Source organism: Ananas comosus, linkage group 19 (genome assembly GCF_001540865.1).
Source record: "Ananas comosus cultivar F153 linkage group 19, ASM154086v1, whole genome shotgun sequence".
Classification (NCBI taxonomy): Eukaryota; Viridiplantae; Streptophyta; class Magnoliopsida; order Poales; family Bromeliaceae; genus Ananas; species Ananas comosus.
The window spans coordinates 153417-172437 of NC_033639.1; the positions used below are offsets into that span (position 1 = coordinate 153417).

The 19021-nt window shown below is 41.5% G+C and overlaps 4 protein-coding genes across 4 annotated transcripts; 2 read left to right on the top strand and 2 right to left on the bottom strand.

Annotated features, from left to right (window-relative positions):
- On the bottom strand, positions 1852-6377 carry LOC109724870 (stromal processing peptidase, chloroplastic-like). The gene is made up of 5 exons (XM_020253821.1): positions 5959-6377; positions 5110-5356; positions 4120-4349; positions 2644-2842; positions 1852-2042 (listed from the first exon to the last, which is right to left on the bottom strand). The coding sequence occupies exons 1-5, from the start codon at positions 6147-6149 to the stop codon at positions 1986-1988; spliced, it is 924 nt and encodes a 307-aa protein (XP_020109410.1). The 5' UTR covers positions 6150-6377; the 3' UTR covers positions 1852-1985.
- On the top strand, positions 6923-9003 carry LOC109724869 (cysteine desulfurase, mitochondrial-like). Its single transcript, XM_020253819.1, has one exon. The coding sequence runs from the start codon at positions 6991-6993 to the stop codon at positions 8389-8391; it is 1401 nt and encodes a 466-aa protein (XP_020109408.1). The 5' UTR covers positions 6923-6990; the 3' UTR covers positions 8392-9003.
- LOC109724566 (pentatricopeptide repeat-containing protein At1g03560, mitochondrial) lies at positions 13995-16370 on the bottom strand. The gene has a single exon (XM_020253423.1). The coding sequence runs from the start codon at positions 16309-16311 to the stop codon at positions 14242-14244; it is 2070 nt and encodes a 689-aa protein (XP_020109012.1). The 5' UTR covers positions 16312-16370; the 3' UTR covers positions 13995-14241.
- LOC109725049 (N-acylphosphatidylethanolamine synthase-like) lies at positions 18186-19011 on the top strand. Its single transcript, XM_020254101.1, has one exon. The coding sequence runs from the start codon at positions 18186-18188 to the stop codon at positions 18675-18677; it is 492 nt and encodes a 163-aa protein (XP_020109690.1). The 3' UTR covers positions 18678-19011.

Consider the following 19021-nt stretch of genomic DNA (forward strand, 5'->3'; position numbering starts at 1 on the left):
GTCGAGTATAGGCAAAAAACTGCCTATTTGCCAGGTTAGGTATAAATTCAGAGTAATGATTAGATAGACCAATTTTCGCGATTTGGATGAAAAATTTGATTTTTCTCTGGGGTGAATAAGAAAAATAGTGTTTGGATTAGATAAGACTAGAATTACGAAGGTAGTGGGTACATTTATAGATAAAAAAAAATGCATATTTAGCCTCTCATCTATATCTTGAATTTTAATTTTTTTAAATCTTTACATTCTTATTTTAAATTATAAAATTTTTTTTTTAATTTCAAATTTTGAAATTAAAATTTTAAATTTTAAAATCTCATTTAAATTCAAAAATTGTTTAATTAAATTTCAAACTTTAAATTTAAGATCAAATTTAAATTTGAAAAAATATAAAATAAAATTTTAAAATAATCAATTTAAAATTTTATTTAAAATTTTTGATTTTTAAAATATAAATTTTAATTTTGGAATTACAAATTATAAAGTTTTAAATTTTCAATTTTTAACATTTAAATTTTTAATTTTAAAATAAGAGGATAGGCGGTGGGAACATTATAAAAAATAATTTATTATAATTTGATAAAACATTAAAATTATTTAAAAAATTTATAAATTTTCTTTAAAATTCTACTTAAACTTAAATTTAAAGAAAAGTAATTTATTATAACTTTAAATATAAATCAATACTGTATTAATATAGATACAATTAATTAATTTCATATAATAAACATAATATATTATTAATATATAATATATATATATTCTATATAATTTTAGTTTTAATTCAATTCTATATTTTAATAAAGTTTGAAACTAAATATCGGAATAGAACTATTCTACCAAATGGGTGGAATATGTGTGCCGAATAGTAAATCCTAAGCATTCCGAGATAAGCGTATTTGACCGAGATAAAAATATCCGGCCCAAATCATCCCGTTGAGGAATAGTGAGAATAACTTTCGTTATCCCCGCTTATACCCTTGAACCAAAGCCGACCTTAAGTGTATAAAATACAGCGCACGGTCGTCTTCGATTGTGACTACTACCCGATTCAACCTTACGATACACTTCGAACGATGACTCAGCCCAACCTGGCCTCACGAACATTTTTGACACTGTGACTTGGCCCACTTGGCTCCCCACCACAAATGGAAGATGTGGGCCATTATAAGCCAACCAACATCCTTCATGGCATCAGCAAATAAACAATGCGTGGCTCCTATTATTGTGATGAATTATTAAATCTAAGAAATTATTCTTACTTCTACTGAATATAGTTATACATTCTATTAAGATAATTAGTATACAATATTAAGAAACGTGTAGAAATTAATGCCATTTTCATAGTGTCCAAAAAATAACGCGAGAATTATGAATCCTATTCATATGCGCATAGCCAAAACAATTATCTAGGCAGCATTTAATCATTGAAGCTCGTTGATGCACTTATATTTGTTGTATACAATAAAACACTAGCGCTTAATCCCCAGCTAAGCCCTTAATGATTTGCAATCAGTACATACTCTCACAGCATTGATAGATAATTTCACACTTAAAACTAAAACAAGAAAGTTAACGTCATGTTTTATCCTGTTAAAAAAAATTCTTATATCTGCTTTCACTTTTATGCGGATTATTTTAGTATTGCAAAGCGCTATGATGTATCATTAAATTGGTTTTATTACCTCTAGTAAGTGGTTTTTTACATAGCATACAAGAGTTACTGAAAAAAAGCATTTTCGATAGAAAGCTATTCAATACCACCTCTTGAGTTAGATGGAGCTTCTTACATTATGAAAGGGTGCTATGTCCATGAAGGTAGCTAAATCACCTTTACAAGTAGACTTTCTAGAGCTCTAAACTGCCTATCTTTAAAACTTATTTAGCCACAGTAATAAAGTTTAATCACTCTTGCTGGTATATCAAGCCATGAAAAAGTTACATGCAAACATATAAATGAATGCTTCAAGATAACAAACTACTGCTTACGTTACCTCATTCAGAGCGTCAAGTACAAATGGGAGTAAATCTTCATCGGAGTCCTGTCATAGTTACACCCATCAAGATCTTGTTCAATTTAGTATGCACTTCTCATTAAGCAATACTAAGTTAAGGAACATGAAAGTAAATTGGATGTTTTCAAGGGATTACGACATTAACGGGGAGGGCGAAATGACCAAATTGCCCTTACTTGTTCTGGAAGGGAAAAAAAAAAAATTTAATGTATTTCCACAATTTTCAAAGGCATTTTCGGTACAGAACAGTGACGAAACCCTGACGGCTAGGGGCTAAGTGTGTCAACTTGAAATTTTGAGGAGGCAAAATATAGGTTTTTAAAAGTCACAGGAGAAAGTGAAAAGCAGGTATTTATAGGAGGGTTTTCTGTATTTTAGTCTAACAAATATCATGTATAAATTACCTAAAGAGCGAAATATACAAGACATCAATCCACCAAGCATGAAAATTTATGCGAGGTAACATAGTTAGAACCCCAACAAATTTTTGTGGGTGCACATTTTAGCAGTCTAACTAACATAGCACCAGTAGTAAATCTAACTAATAATTATTAAGCAACATTTAGTGACATATTATCTTCAAAATCAAAAACTTGGAACTAAGGCAATTTTAGTTAAGCAAAAAAACCTTGGTACTAGTCGGAGAATGGATGTGAAACACTGTATGGTGGAAGTCAGTATAAGCATTAGACCTTGCTCCTGTCCCAAGCAGTTTCTCACGCTTTTTACTTCCAAGAAATGCAACATGCTCTATCATATGTGCAATCCCCTGCTCATCATCTTCTTCATCAATTGATCCGACGTGAACTTCCATATGCGCCTCAAACCTGGAAATTTTGATACCATTACAAAAACAACAATTATAATGGTTGCATTTTTTCTTAACAACTACAAAGGAAGTATGCTGAATTCTGTTATAGTGCTTTGTCAAAGCGCATACAACAGAGCTGGATATAAATTCATTTAACTCAACAATACAATCAACACTTTTCGTAGACATTCATCATGAACACCCAAGCAAAAGCTACTGGCAATCTGTATAAGTTCATTTTGCATTCGTCAAGCTGATTGTAGCCATAGCTTGTCTCATAAAAATACAACATATCTTTTTATCAAGCCAACTTTAACACACAAAATCAATATTATGCACGCCACTGGTCCTTAAATCAGTTTCGAGAGAAAATCTCTAAATTCCTGTCCAGTATTGTAGATCAATTGGATGCGGTCAAAACAATAAAATTCTTTCTTGTCGAATCTCGTTCATCTACAAATAAACATCTTCTATTTACTTTAGTAGACGATAAATTTCTCCAAATACTAATAGAGAGATTCCCTGTCCTGCATTATGCCTCTTTGCAATGTCAGCATCAAATAAGCATCACAGAGAAATGTTAAAGGGTTGAATCTTAATCTGACAGATGATCCAAGTACAAAACAGAATCCCAAATCACAGTATGTGATATATTTATGTAGCACCTTGATTAACAACAACAATAAAACTACAGGAAAACTACAATTCCAAGTTCAGATAGGAGACAAGAATTGCAAGATGATTTCTCTTTTATCCCCCACTTGTCCTGCTATCTCAAGCTATAGTAAAAATACCTCATATTTTACCTGGCAGCTGTTCACTAAGGCAGCACAGCATAAGCGTTGCGATCACAAGAGTAATAAGGATTGTCTTCACCTTTCAATATCAAAGAAGGCTACAACTGCTATAATGACAAATCCCACCATTTTGGCAGAACTGCCTGGCATAAAGGGCCTTCAATTTTATTTTTATTTTTTTAAGACAAAGGCTTCCGTTTGCCTATTCCAGCAGAGAGTACTGCTATTTGGCGCGACGGTTGGGTTACTCTCTAAGCAAAGCGAGTATAATAAACCACAAACAAAAAATAAAGTATAAACCTAACGATGAGATAGTTGCACTACAAGCATGCACAGAAATCATCCAATATTTCTCCTGCATAAATTTTATTCTTTTTCAAACAAGCAGGCCGTCAACTTGGAGGATAATGAAGAGATAGCAATGAGTTATCAGCAAAATATAAAAGAAAAACCTCGTTAAGCAGAATTCCAATATCAATAGAACTCATATCCTTACCTGTTAGGTGGTGTTTTATTAGGTAATATAATATAGCGTAGACCATTCTTCAGTTGTCCTCTGTGTAGCTTTGGATGAGTAGGAAGTGGAGAACTAAGAAAACCATCTAGTTCTGTATTTTCTGCTTCAGGATCCCAGAAAGGTAAACCTTGTTTCTCAAGGATTCCCTCTGACCATGTCGTACTTGCTACATGCGGCTCCTCGGGACCTAAAGCAGCACATTGTATTGCCTAAAAAGCAAACAAAGATCAGTTACCGCAGACTGTATGACTGTAATATGTTTCTAGAGATTTTGGAACTAGAAGAGTACTAATATAGTCAAAATGGTATATTTAGAGTAAAGACAATAACGGAATTTTTGTCAATGCTAAATAAGTTAATTACACATTGAAGCATAAGTAGAGGAGGTAGGACTTAGGAAGAAAGCTACCAAGAGTCATGAGATTAGCCAGAGTTTTTAACTTCTTGGTCGAAAAAAACTATTGTCTGTAGAAGAAGAAAAAAACAAGTTTCTGTAAAAGAAAATATGAGAACTTAACTGATATTTAGTTTTATAACAATCAATGAATACTTTTTCTCCATTCCAATGATACCTCCGGAACATAAATCCTACATCAGTTGAAGAGAAATCCAAATAACATGACTACGACAATAAATCACATGTGCTTATACTCTTTTCAAATTACATTCAAAATTCAAAAGGATATATTTATTTTCTTACCAAAAATATTTTGGCTTTTCCACCTAGATTTTCCTTCCCTTTTCTCGAAACTGTATAGAGATTTGGCTTCATCAATTTTATGCTTGTCCTTTGATGTATTTTGGCAAGTTTTTTCAAACGTCAATTACAATCCTCTATAGACGCCTCTAAACTATCACTGATTGATTACGTCAAAACAGAATCTAAAGAAGATAAATGTCACATAGAAAAGTGAATAACATTCATAGAGTAGATATCGGAAAGGGAGTACAAGGAATGTTGGAACTTACTGTCTTTCTGCCAGAGAGCAGTTTCTGACATGGGAGACTCGATTTGTCTGAGAAAACAGACGGTTCACATCTCCTAAGGGAATATCTGTTCCTACGATGACCTTGAAAACAAGAAAAGCATCGAAGTTGTCCCCTGTTAATCCCGAAAGCCACCGACTCATCAATAGTCCGAAGATTTTGTCTCCGAGAACCATCCAACCTTGCTCTAATAACTCGTGATTTTTTCGACCCACCAACATGGAGGCACCTTCATTCACAGAAAGGTAAAAGAGTTACAATTACACATTGGAGCCAATAAAGCGCGCTGACACTTGTCCACCTAAATGTAAGTACAGGAAGAGTAACTAAAGATTTTCAAACTCTATAGCTAGATTAAGTGCCCGCTTGGATGCCAGAAGAAGTAATCTGGAGATAAATTGTGCATTTTTGGGGAATTTTTCCATTGTGATTGCAACCTAGGAGCTTGCTTGATTAGTCCGCAGCAAGGCCCTCATAATCATGAGTTTGCATGATAGAGCATTCTGTATTAGGCAATCTATCATATTCTAAGAAAGTAAAAAATTTGACTTGAGGCCGCATAACTGCATAAGTTGCTGGTTACAGTCATGTTTCAAACTAAGTAACACGCACCAAAAGTCCCCAACTGTCTAGGGAACACAGTGAGCTGAGAATTACATACGGACTTAAAAAACAATCAATAGAGAGATATAGAACTGCAGGTCATACTCTTCCAGCTCTGTAGCACAAGGTTAATTTAAAAGTAAATGGTGATTTGAATTATCCTACAATTTTCAGTTTTTTTTTCTTCTCCTTTCTCTTCTCTTCTTTGCATATGTATATTTTTTTTACCGGGGAAGCACGGGAGAGGGGGGGAGGCGAGCGGTGGATCGGAGAGGGGAGGGGGCTCCTCTGAGAGCGGCGGCGGAGGAGGGCAGGGCTACGGACGGAGCGCGAGAGGAGCGATGGCGGCGGCCTTGTTCCGAACCCAGAATTCTGGGCGGAGGAGAGCAGAGGTGAGGGGCCGCCGAGGAGCAGGCCATCGTTCCTCTTTCTCTCTCTCTCTCGTGGTAGCGATGGTGGTGGTGGTGGTGAAATAGAGAACGAATTTATTTGCAAAAGAACAGAGAGAGTGAGGAGGGGGGGAACGGACGGCGGAACCCCAATCCCAAAAGCCCTTCTTTGTTCGTTCCCTTGTTTGGGCGTTACGGATGACCGACTATTATATGCTCTCTGCCTTCCTTGCGTTTGGGGGCGGTGCTGCCGAAACGAAGAAATATCGTGCGCCTCGCGTCAAGGAATTGTGGACGGCGTTACACTTGACCTGATATTGTGATTTTTTTTTTTTTTTTTTTTTTTTTTTTTTTGGGAATACATAAAATTTATTTGTGATTATTTGTAGCTGTAGCCTTACAAACAGCCCACATTTACAAATTTTATCACACAAAAATTTAACATTTTTTCAAATAAACTTGAATGCTCTATTTTGATTTCGAAATAAATTAGAGGCAATAAAAATTATCTCTCTTATTCTACAGAATACATAGAAAAAATATAAATAGATATTCCGATTAAATCAGTTTATTCTAAACAATTCTAGAATAACTCGATAAAAAATAATTTTACCTTTTTAACAGAATAGAGCTACTCTCATATTATACTTAGGGCACGTTTAATATTATAGGATATTAAATAAGATTTTGATTGTTTAGTGAATTAAAAAAAAAAAATATCAAATCAACCACTACTGGTATCTCATCGAAAACGGCACTGTTTTACCGAGTACGAATTCGTTCAGAATTTATTCTAGCACTTTCGCCCTCTAACTAGTAGTAGTTTCTGCTCCTCCAGTTGAGCGGCGAGCGGGAAGCGGCAGCAGTCGCCATGTCCACCTCGTCGTCCTCCCGCGTCCTCCTCGGGCGCCTGCCCCTCCTCTTCTGCCGCCGACGCCTATCCACAGCAGCGGCGGCAGCCGCAGCACCAGCCTCGGCCTCGGCCTCTGAGGGGGAGGGGAAGAAGGAGGAGGAGGTGGGCGGCGGCGGCGGCGTGATATCGATGAAGGGCGTGCGGATATCGGGGCGGCCGCTGTACCTGGACATGCAGGCGACGACCCCCGTGGACCCGCGCGTGCTGGACGCCATGCTGCCCTTCTACCTGTCGCGCTTCGGCAACCCCCACTCCCGCACCCACCTCTACGGCTGGGAGTCCGACGCCGCCGTGGAGGCCGCCCGCGCCCAGGTGGCCGCCCTCATCGGCGCCGACCCCAAGGAGGTGTTCTTCACCTCGGGTGCCACCGAGTCCAACAACATCTCCGTGAAGGGCCTCATGCGCTTCCACCGCGACAGGAAGCGGCACGTGGTGACCACCCAGACGGAGCACAAGTGCGTGCTCGACTCCTGCCGCTGGCTCCAGCAGGAGGGCTTCGAGGTCACCTACCTGCCCGTCCGCCCCGACGGCCTCGTCGACCTGGACGCCCTCGCCGCCGCCATCCGCCCCGACACCGGCCTCGTCTCTGTCATGGCCGTCAACAACGAGATCGGCGTCGTCCAGCCTCTCGAGGACATCGGCTGCATCTGCCGGGACAAGCGCGTCCCCTTCCACACCGACGCCGCCCAGGCGCTCGGCAAGATTCCCATCGACGTCGCCCGCATGGGCGTCGCCCTCATGTCCCTCAGCGGCCACAAGATCTACGGGCCCAAGGGCGTCGGCGCCCTCTACCTCCGCCGCCGCCCCCGCGTCCGCGTCGAGCCCCAGATGAGCGGCGGCGGCCAGGAGCGCGGCATCCGCAGCGGCACCGTCCCCACCCCGCTCGCCGTCGGCATGGGCGCCGCCTGCGAGATCGCCGCCCGGGAGATGGACTACGACAACCGCCGCATCGCCGCCCTCCAGGCCAGGCTCCTCGAGGGGATCCGCTCCCGGGTCGACGACGTCGTGGTGAACGGCAGCGTCGAGCACCGCTACCCGGGGAACCTGAACCTCTCCTTCGCCTACGTGGAGGGGGAGAGCCTCCTGATGGGCCTCAAGGAGGTGGCCGTGTCGAGCGGGAGCGCCTGCACCAGCGCCAGCCTCGAGCCCTCCTACGTGCTGCGGGCGCTGGGGGTGGACGAGGACATGGCCCACACCTCTATCCGCTTCGGCATCGGCAGGTTCACCACCGAGGCCGAGATCGACCGCGCCGTCGAGCTCACCGTCCAGCAGGTGCGGAAGCTTCGGGAGATGAGCCCCCTCTACGAGATGGCTAAGGCAGGGATCGACCTCAAGAGCATCCAGTGGGCTCAGCACTGAGATCGACGCCGCGGTATCTGCAGACTCCGTTAAGGTTGTTGCTTGTTATTAAGGAAGGGCGGCGGCGGCAGCAAAAGCATCACAAATTCGTTCGAAGAGAAGTACATGTAAGATGAGGTAACCGACCTTGCTTGATAGATAGTACCCTCTTTCGCTTGTAAATCCGCTCTTCTCCGGCCTGTTTTCGTGCGCAATCACACTGTATAAATCTTGAAATAATAGAGTGGTCAAGGATGCATCCACTCCTACTACCGTAGCAGTACGTGCAGAATTTTCTCTCTTTGGCTTGGGGAGACTGGAAAATAAACAGTTTCACTTAGTAGAATTAGAGAACTCATAAGTTAAAGAGGTTTGCCGCTTGATCTTCATTGTGAATTGTGCTAGTTTTTGTTTGTTAATCTATATATCGTGTATTTTGATGTACTAGCTTGCTTCTTTTGGTTTTTCTTATGTTGTGGCATCTTTCTCAATTTGTTCCCGCTTCTAGAAAGTGTGTCAGTATGACATTGGTTTTTATACCTGATAACATCTTCCTTTACTGCTATAATTTTGTGTTTGTTATCTTGCACTTTTGTTTATTTGAGGTCAGTAAGTTCTATTGTAATTCTTCAGAGAAGTCGTTTTGAATATTGCAGTGTATTTTCTGCTTGGTTATGCTTTTATGCTTTTGTTAACAGTTTTTCTGCTTAATATGTGGCCTCAGCAAAATGATTTCTTCGTTACCAGAGTAAATATCTATTCATCAATATTGCACAGTTTACTCGTTTCTTTGTCTGGTTTGTTGTGTTTAGTCTGATTAAGGTTCGTGAAATCTATGTTATTAATCATTTTAGAGTAACTTGGGAAGTTGAGGGACTGGGGTCTTAGGTGGAAAAGTTCTTTCCCTTGGATAATTCTGAATGGGCATTTGTTGTTTTCTTTCCAGCAGAAGATTTTGATTTTCTTCTTGCTGGTTTAGGAACTTTTGGGGCTTTGAATAGAAAAAATGAGAAGTAACTGATAGGATTGATACTTCCATCGTTGAGATTTTGAGCTGAAGCTGAGGTCTGTTGTTAAGCGTGTTGTTATGGGAATTTGAAGGAAAATCGGTGCAAAGTTCAAACAATTGACTACAGTTTGATGGTTGACTACTTGTAAAGGTTTCCAAAGGTTTTTACAAAGTGGTATGCCGAGATTCCGCACTTTTGTTTTCTCGGTGGATGTAAGCTATCAAGTACCAAGCTAAGGTGTATATTCTATCTCTAGTATGGAAATAGTCATACAAAGTGATTTGTTTTAGTCAGAAGAATCTGTTTGGGAGCCTTTTTTTTTGGCAGTGGGAGCGGGTACCAGTCCTAATGAATTTCTCAGGTGTTTGGGCTCTTGAATATGGTCAGAGAGGTTGTGGAAGGGCTCTATCCATTGCGGAAGAGGATGAATCATGGGAGGAGGAGGAAGCATGAAGAGAGGGAGTGGGAGAGGGAGTGGCAGAAGACAAGGAGGTTGCAGTAGCGGTCAAGAAAGCGTTGCCATCAGCATGGCATTGAAACTCGAGTCCTGGGACTAGTAGCTATCAGAATGAGATATAATTAATGTAAAACTAGGCATGCAATCAAGTTAACCTGAAAATTACTTAAAAGTCAACTTGACTCAGCTTGAGACGGTTCAAATTGTTTGTATGGGTGTTTGTACGATGAATTGGTAGTGATTAAAAGAGGATTTTATAAATGAAACCAATATTGACAGAGTTAACTTTGCTGCTGACAGAGTAAAATAACCTGAATTTTGGCAAGATGCATTGTATTGGCCGTGAATAAAACCAGCTCTGTTATTAGTTCCCTTACATGAAACCTTAGGGTCGTTTTACCTATGAGCCTAAAGAGCGTTTTGTGGGGCTTTACAACAGTTGTAGATTTTTTAAATTTTACCGCTGGGATCTGAAATGGATCACCAGGTCTAATAATGTTGTGGCTGATTTAATAATGTTGATGTTTATAGAAGGAACCTAGAAAATTGAAGATTTTAGACATAGTGCTAAAAATGGGTACGACTCTCCGACTATAGATATAGAGTGAGAACTTGATGAATGATTGTGGAGCTGAATACAAAAACTCTTTTGAGTATGAGCATGGAACTTAAAGTGTTTTATTTTTTATTAGAATTTGATATTTAGATAAACCATTGAAGTCTGTTATTAGTATTGAGTAAATTTAGGTCTAGATTTCAGCTTAGATTGACTCCATTGAAGTTTGGATTGATTTTTGAACTTATGGGGTATTTTTGGATGAATTTTGGTCGTCCATATGATATATAGATTTCATTAAGACTAATATAGAACACTTGATGAAATGTTGAATTTTTATGGGGAAAGAAGGGAAAAGAATTGTAGGCTACTTTGCGGGCTAGAGTCTAAGTTTCAAAGGGAGTAACTAACAGAGATGATGGCCGCTATTGTAAGCGCCTCCAGCCTCACCAACCCATGCAACAGTTTTAGTCCCTGCTGCTTTTAATATTCCCTGCAGGTTGCTGAATGTACTGGCTTCACCATCAAGATACGAAGGATCAAGAATTTTGTCGATCAGGTGATCATCAACACCTAAGAAAGATTGCCAAATTTGATAAGTTACATGACCTTACTTTTGATCTTCATTGAGCACAATTAATGTTAGGTTTTTGTTACAATACCTGGACCAAGATTGTAGATGTGGTGGGTGATTACATCCAATGAGCTTGGTTTTGTTTTAGTAATAAACTCACTGAACCAGCCTGCGTCAAAGAAGCCGCCTGGTGCTATAACCAATGGCTTAGCAGGGAAGCCTTGATAAATGTCGTCAATTATTGACCTGGTGCTATAACCAATGGCTTAGCAGGGAAGCCTTGATAAATGTCGTCAATTATTGATTTGAGGGCAATCGCATCTGCAGCATACTGATCTGCACCAACTCGAGCACCGACTCCATTTCCACTAAGTTCATTTCCTGCCAAGCAAAGAGGACGAAGGTCCCATTTGAGTTGGGTTCTGGAACACCGTCTCTAAATTGCAAAGCAGTACTAGGCTGATTGGCAAATGAGAAGTCAGCAACATTTGCTGTGGGTGAAAGCTGAAATGAGCTTCTATCACGAGCTCTGAAGCTGCTTCTTTGCTGCAGCTGAAGCTATTGGAGGCAAATGAAAGTCAGAGCAACATCTGCTGCGTAGTGGAGAAGCATGAAATGAGCTTCTTCATTAAAGCCTCGCAGCTCCATTATGAAGTCCTGCTTTGCCTGACCAGCATGAAGTACTGGAGGCAAATTAATGAGAAAAGCACCATTTAGTGCTTCCCAAAGCTAGCCTTTAACTCACAACACTTCTGCAAAAGCCTAAGGCTCAATGGCCCCAATCTTTCAATTGGAACATGTAATTTCATTATGGAACTGCTATCTGGCGATACTATGATATAGAAAAATGCAGGTCATGGCGAATAGGACTTACACTTCGCGCGCAGATGAGCGTGAAAATTAAAATCATTATTCTTTGTTCAACATTCTCTATGTTGCTAGTTCTATAGAGCTAGCATTAGTAATATCACAGTCTTGACACAGAAATAGACATCGGAAGCACCAGATCTTACAAGCTCCAAACATGGATTTGTGTAACCTTCTGTTGACTGTATATCGAATAAAAGATGCAGAATTGGAGTTAGTTCCAAGGTCCAATCCTAATGAAACCGTCCGCATTGGACCTTCTCGTATGAGTGCTATTCCAAAGAAAATGATTAAGAGCTGAAGCATTTAGATTGCCAGCAGCTTTTGTTCAAGCTCCTATAACAAGAAAAAAGTGTCTTAGTTGTATATTACTTAAAGTGGAAGTGAGAATATCTTGATAGATACTGATATTATTCTTAAAAAATATTTTTGCCGTTATTACGTTAGACACGTGTAGATCCAGCAAGCAAAAATACCCTGCTTCGAAGAAGTCGTTTGGGTCATCCCTCTCTTCAAAGATAAGCAGCCCCGGAAAAACCCCGAATATCTCCGAATTCATTCTTTGACGAACGGAGTGCAATTTTGCGAGGGTCTCCAGTGTCGTAAGATGGATGTAAATGAACCTTATTCTGCAATGTGCACCTAGGCCGACGCGAAGGCTTCAATCGAGAAAATTCTAGAAACAACATCGAATGAGAGAACAAAAGGGGAAAAAATTTTTTTACCCCAAAAAAAAAAAAAAAAAAAAAAGAAAAAAGGGGCAGAGAAAGAAGTAAGAGAATTAGACTCCGTGGTTCAACAAAGTTAGGACAAAAATCATATATTGGAATATGAGAAACTTTCTTTACCTTGAGTCGCAGTTCAATTAGAATAGGTTGCGAAGAATCTGCACGAAAGAAAGATGAACACCATGTGTCAATAATAGTTTTAACTTCATCTTTGACTGCACAACTCTGAAACAACCTTTTCAATCAAATTTAAGAGCACGAACAGAACAACCAAAATTTACCAAAACAAGATAAAACGTTTATTTGTTCTTTACTGTAAGAGATCTAACTTAAGCATGAGTTAACCCAAAATGGACAAATTTAATGCGAATGGACTATGGACTTTTGCATGATTATAGTGTATGCAGCAGTTTTCATAATCCGATGACAGCAGTTGGCTAGGTTCTAAGCTTCCTATGGCACTATACATCCAGAAACTAAAATAACAATAGCAATTAAGCAATCCAACTTAGGGCATATTCTTGTTTAAACCGAAAGTGAAAGGTGTTGAAGGGGCCCAGTGAAGTTGTTTTTGGACTTCTAGATGCCCAATCTGTGTTGTTCCGTTTACTCCACTTTTCCGAAACGCCAATAACTGACTTCACCTGGTGGGGCGAAGTCAGTTATGAAAGAGAAATAATAAATAAAAAACAAAACATTCAACAGTAAAGCGAACATTTGGTCCTAAACCTATGAGGGGGTGACACTTCAAGTACTTCAAATTTTAAATTTGTTTTAATTTTGGAGCTCGAACTTCAGATTGGTTGCAAGTCAAGCCTTGTAGTTGACAGCGCTGACGCAACTGATGTGACATCAAATTATTGGGCATTATCACATTAAAACAATGTTACGAACTTCCTATATTAAAAATCATCATGATTAGTCGACTAAATTGGGATTATGTATTTGCTTACAACAATTCAAGAGTTCATTGCTAGACAAACTGCATAATTAAATTTGAAGATCAACAGTGTCAACACCTCATGTTGAGGACCGAACGGTGCGTTTATCCAAAAAATTACTAGCTGGTAAAAAAATATTATATATATAGATTTAGCTACTCTCTTTTTGTGCTGGTGTAAAAATTTTAGTAACCCGTGAGTTCAACTAAAAAGTCATTGTCAACCGAAAAAAAAAAAAACTATTGCGGAAAACAAAAGGACTAGAAATTAAGCTCCCCCTATTACAACAGAATCTCATAGATAAGCAGAAAACAACAAAAGAAAAATTGGAGAGTCGAATAAAGAGATCTAATACAATGCGACACAAACAATAGGCAAAAATGGCATCAAACTTTTTTAAACACCTTTAAACCATAAAATACACAAACAATGCATTATAGCAAATTGCACCAAAAACAAACAATTTGGGCATCAAATTAATGGAAAACCCATGTAGAAAACCATTTTAAAAATTAAAAAATCCACTGTTGGAGCTCCCTTCATCTCACAGCAGAATCTCCAAAAAAAAAGAAAACAAAAATATAGAGAGAAAAAGGAGAAAGTTTAAAAATGCAGATCCATGCCAGAAACTGTTTGTAGATCACTTTCATTTTCTACGGGGCAAGCACAATGAGAGAAGGGCCAGATGCAGTTAACTCTTGAGAGCCTATCGAATCATCTAGCCATGTAATCCACCTACTAGTTCAACAAAGTTTGGAACTTTACCCTCCTCTTGATGCTACCAAATCTGTCGTAGCCTATAGCAATCTTGCTGTGTACCAATTTGATAGCCAGATCAGCATTTCCTGCTTTTCTAAGGGCATTAATCATAAACGTCCTAACCCTACCAGGCACCTCACGGCCTTTCTCCACAATTCCATCAGCCAACCTGCAGGCATGCTCAAACCTGCCGGCCTTGCACAACACATTGATCATATCCTCGTAAGCCGTCTCAGGAACAACCCCCATCGGTGCTAGTTCATCCAAAATCTTACACGCCCTGTTGAACTTTCCCGAAAGGCAGAGGCCCGTAGAAAGGACTCTAAAGGAAGCAGTTGTGGGAGCAATTCCCTTATCGATCATCACGCCCCATAGCTTCAGCGCCTCCTCATTCTTGTGTCTTTTGAACATTCCCTCGATAAGTATCGTATACGTGTAGACGGTCTGATGACAACCCTCACCATCCATTCTCTTGAACAGAGCACACGCATCGTCAACCCGTCCAGCCTTTACGAGCGCGTTCAGGAGGGCATTGTAGCAATGCGAATCCGGCACGAAACCCTTCTCTACCATCTCATGAAACAGCTTTTCCGCCCGGTCCGCCGATCCAGCTTTCCCAAAGCCATCGATGAGGCTAGAATAAAAGATAGTGTTCACCGGAACACCTTTCTCCGAGCAGAACCTAAACCATTCCATCGCCTCGCTCACCTTCCCGGACTTGCACAAGCAGTTGATGAGCACACTATAGGTGACCGCGTCGGGCTCGAGCCCGGCATCCTTCATTCGGCGGAAAAGAGACATCGCCTGCTCCTCAGCACCACACTTTGCGAACGAGTCGATGAGAGCAGTATAAATGGCGACGTTGGCCCCGCAGCCTCTGCCGAGCATTCTCTCGAGCACGGCAGACGCCTCGAAAGGCTTCCCCTCCTTGCACAGAGCGGCGATGACGAGGGTGCAGGCATGGGGAGGGATCTCCAACCCCTTCTCCTCCATCTCCCGATAGAGCGAAAGGCATCGGAGAAAGGCGCCGTCCCCATAGTGGGACTGGATAAGAGTGAGGTACGTGATCTTATCGGGGGCGGACGACGCATTTTCGGCACCCTCCTTTTGCATTTGGCCGAACAGGTTGAGGGCATCCTGGGTTCTGCCCGCCTTGCAGTAGCCCTTGATCAGAATGTTGCGGGAGACGACGTCTGGGCGGGCTTTTGCGTCGGGCTGCTCCATGACACGGAAGACCTTCTCGGCAGAGTCGACGAAGCCGGAGTTCACCAAGCCATCCATGAGGCAGTTGTAGGTGAGGAGGGAGGGTTCGATCCCAATCTCCTTCGTCCGGCGCCAGACGCACAGTAGCTCCTCGACCAAGCCTAGGGCGCCGAGGCTCTGGATCAGGGACGCGGAAGCACAAGGAGTGAGCAGCGACAGGAGATCCTCTCGACTCAGCATCTCCGCCACCAGCTCACGGACACGATCACTAGCCGATTGGCCGGGGGGAGAGGAGGCGAAGGCATGAAGGAGGGAGACGTAAGAATCAAGGAGATGCTGCTGCTGCTGCTGCTGCTGCTGCTGGTGGAGCCAATTTTTGGAGGATGCCCAGCGGAAGAAGCAGAGCGCGGAGCCCGGGCGGCGGCGGATGTCGGGGGAGCGGAGGACGTGGGAGACGAAGGCGGGGGAGAGGCGGAGGAGGAAGGTGCGGCACAAGTCATCGAGTTGGGACTCAAGTGAGGGGGAGGGAGAGGGAGAGGGGGATTGGAGGACGAGGCCGACGATTCGAGCAAGCCATGGGGACGGGGAGCGCCGCCGCAGCCGCAGCTGCAGCTGCTCCTGCTCCTGCTCATCGCCATATGCCCTGCCTGGAGAGGCAGAGGGGTAGCGGTGGGGTGCGAGGTCGGAGAGGTCGACGAAGGGCTCTATCCATTCGGGAGGAGGATGAAGCAGAGGCTGGGTGGAGGAAGAAGACGAACAGAGGGAGGGAGTTGCAGAAGAAGGACGGGATGAGAAGGACGAGGCGGTTGAAGTTATAGCCAGGGATCTGCGCCATTGACATACCATTGCAACTCTCTTGAGCTCTCTGTGGAACCAGAATTTTGGCACGTTGCACGATAGCCAACCTATGAATTAAGGTATCGTTTGGTTCGGGGATAAGCAAAAAGTGGGTATTCCGGGGATAGGTATAAATTGAGGTATAAGCGGAAATTAGATCAATTTTACGTTTGGATGAAAATTGAGTTATTCCTGGAAATAAGAAAAATAGCGTTTGGTTAGATAAGATGGAACAAGAATTAAAGTGTGTAGTTATAAATAAAAATAATAATATTATCCTTTTTTTATATTGGAATTTGAATTTTTATATTTTGTATTTATATTTTAAAATTTAAAATTTTAACTTTTAAATTTCAAAATTTAAAATTTTAACTTTTAAATTTAAAAAATTAAAATTTAAAATCTCAAATTTTAAATTCAAAATTTTAAATTTTAAATTTCAAACTTTAAATTTAAGATCAAATTTAAATTTTAAAAAAATAAAACATCAAATTTAAAATTTCAAAAATTTAAAATATCAAAATTAAATTTTAAATTTATTTAAATTTTAAATTTTAATTTATTATAATATTTAAATATAATTTATTATAAAATTTATTATAATATTTAAATATAAATAATATGTATTAATATAGTACAATTAATAATTTTATAATAAAAATAATGTATTATAATATATAATATATTATATTTATATAATTGAGTTTTAATTCATTTTATAATTTTAATTAAGTTTAAAATTAAGCATTGGAATAGCACTATTCCACCAAAATGGTGGAATAGTAAAAAACTTGCTATTCCGAGATAACCGGGAATAGCAAGCTTTGACCGGGATAAAATATTTTGGTAAAAAAATGATCCTGTTTGGCGGAATAGCGGGGATAACTTTCGTTATCCCCGCTTATTCCCCGAACCAAACGGGGCCTAAGAGACCTGCCCTGTTATTAATTTGTTGGGCCTCCCGGCCTGGCCCGGATTTGGCCGGGCTGCAGCACGGCACAGTTCAGCCCGGCTCAAACTTCAGCACCATGCTTGGGGCCTCTCTACTTGGTCCCGATGGCCCAGCACGCGAAACGGACGTAGGCCGTGCGGAGCCGAGAAGAAGCTCGTGGACCAGCACGTCACGGCCTGCTTGGGCCGTGCCAGCCAGGCCAACATGGCCAGAACCCCCAGGTCCAAGGTCTGAGCTTATGGGGAGAAGGTCAAACAATTTTAGTCCATCGGACTAAAAATCCTCTCTATTTTTTTTTTAAAAAATAAAAGTTCATATATTTTTCAAAAAATTACATATTTATTATTTTATAATTATTTAAATAAATTTTAAATTTTATAATCAAAATATCAATTTAAATAGAAATAATTTGTTGTTTATATTTTACATATTATATTTTTTAAAAAAAAAAATAAAAATAGAAACTTTAAGGGCCCGGCATGGCCCGTAACTTCGGGGCCCAGGAGCCGTGTTGGGCAGGAGGCTTGGTAGCTTCGGCCCGACACGGCCTTGCACGGATTATAAACCGGACCGGGCGGGTTTCTAGCCCGATTTGACCCGGTTAATGTGGGCCTCTGCGGCCCGGCACGATCCACGTTACACCCCCAAAACGGAACCTATGTTGGTACACAAAACATAGAGATGATCGGCATCCCCATAACAGGCCCCAAGTCTTGCCGGCTAGAATAATTAATTGGGCCCAATAACAATAAATAAACAAAAGCCGGAATAGTTTAATTCCCAGATCTCTGCCCGGCCCAGCCCAACGTGCGCAGGGGTCGGGGAGGGGAAAGAGGAGGAGGGGAGACTGACTAGTCGCCGCGGGCTGCTGCAGCCTGCAGGCTGTGGGGGTGGTGGGGTTGGGAGGGGGAGGAGGAGGAGGAGGAGGAGGATGGTGGGGGAAGGGGGGATCGGCAGGAGGACGCTGCGGTGGGCGGGGCGGGCGGAGCACCTGGGAGGGATGCCGCGGGCGGCGGTGTTCCTGGCGGCGGGGTGCTTCGCGAAGGCCGTGGCCGCCCTCCTCAACTCCACCACCGTCCACAACGCCGACACCCTTCTCCGCCTCGTCGCCTCCCGCCCCCCGACCCGCCCCCTCCTCACCGTCAGCAACCACATGTCCACGCTCGACGATCCGCTCTTGTGGGGCTTCAAGGGCTTCCCCTCCGCCGACGCCGCGCTCGGCAGGTGGGTCCTCGCCGCCGAGGACATCTGCTTCACCAACATCTTCTATTCCTACCTCTTTCGACTGGGTGACAATTCTTCTCCTTCTTCTTCTTCTTCTTCTTTTTGGATTACCGATCAAACAAATTTTGTTGGTAAGTTTATCGATCGAAAATCAAAACAAAAGTTGCCGGAGTATAGCTTTTATGCAGATCTCTTATGATGGTCTTCTCACAGGATGAGTGTGTTAGTCCATCCATTACATTACATTAAAAATTGATAGGCTATGTGCTGTCATGTCATCTAATTACATGTGTAGGAGTTATCCGGAGCTGATTAAGATTCTATATGAGAGTTTGCGAGAGGCATTTAGTGCTGTAGAGCTGACAAATTTGCCTATATGTGGACTCGGACTCGGATTTGGATTTGTACTTTATCTCTTCTTCTAAGACGTTTCCAGATCTTGAAGCAGTTCGGCTGTTTAATTTATGGTGTGTGTGAGCTTGACGGACAACTGAATAACTAAGAACATAGCTATTCTATTTCTTGGTCTGTATCCAATGGTTC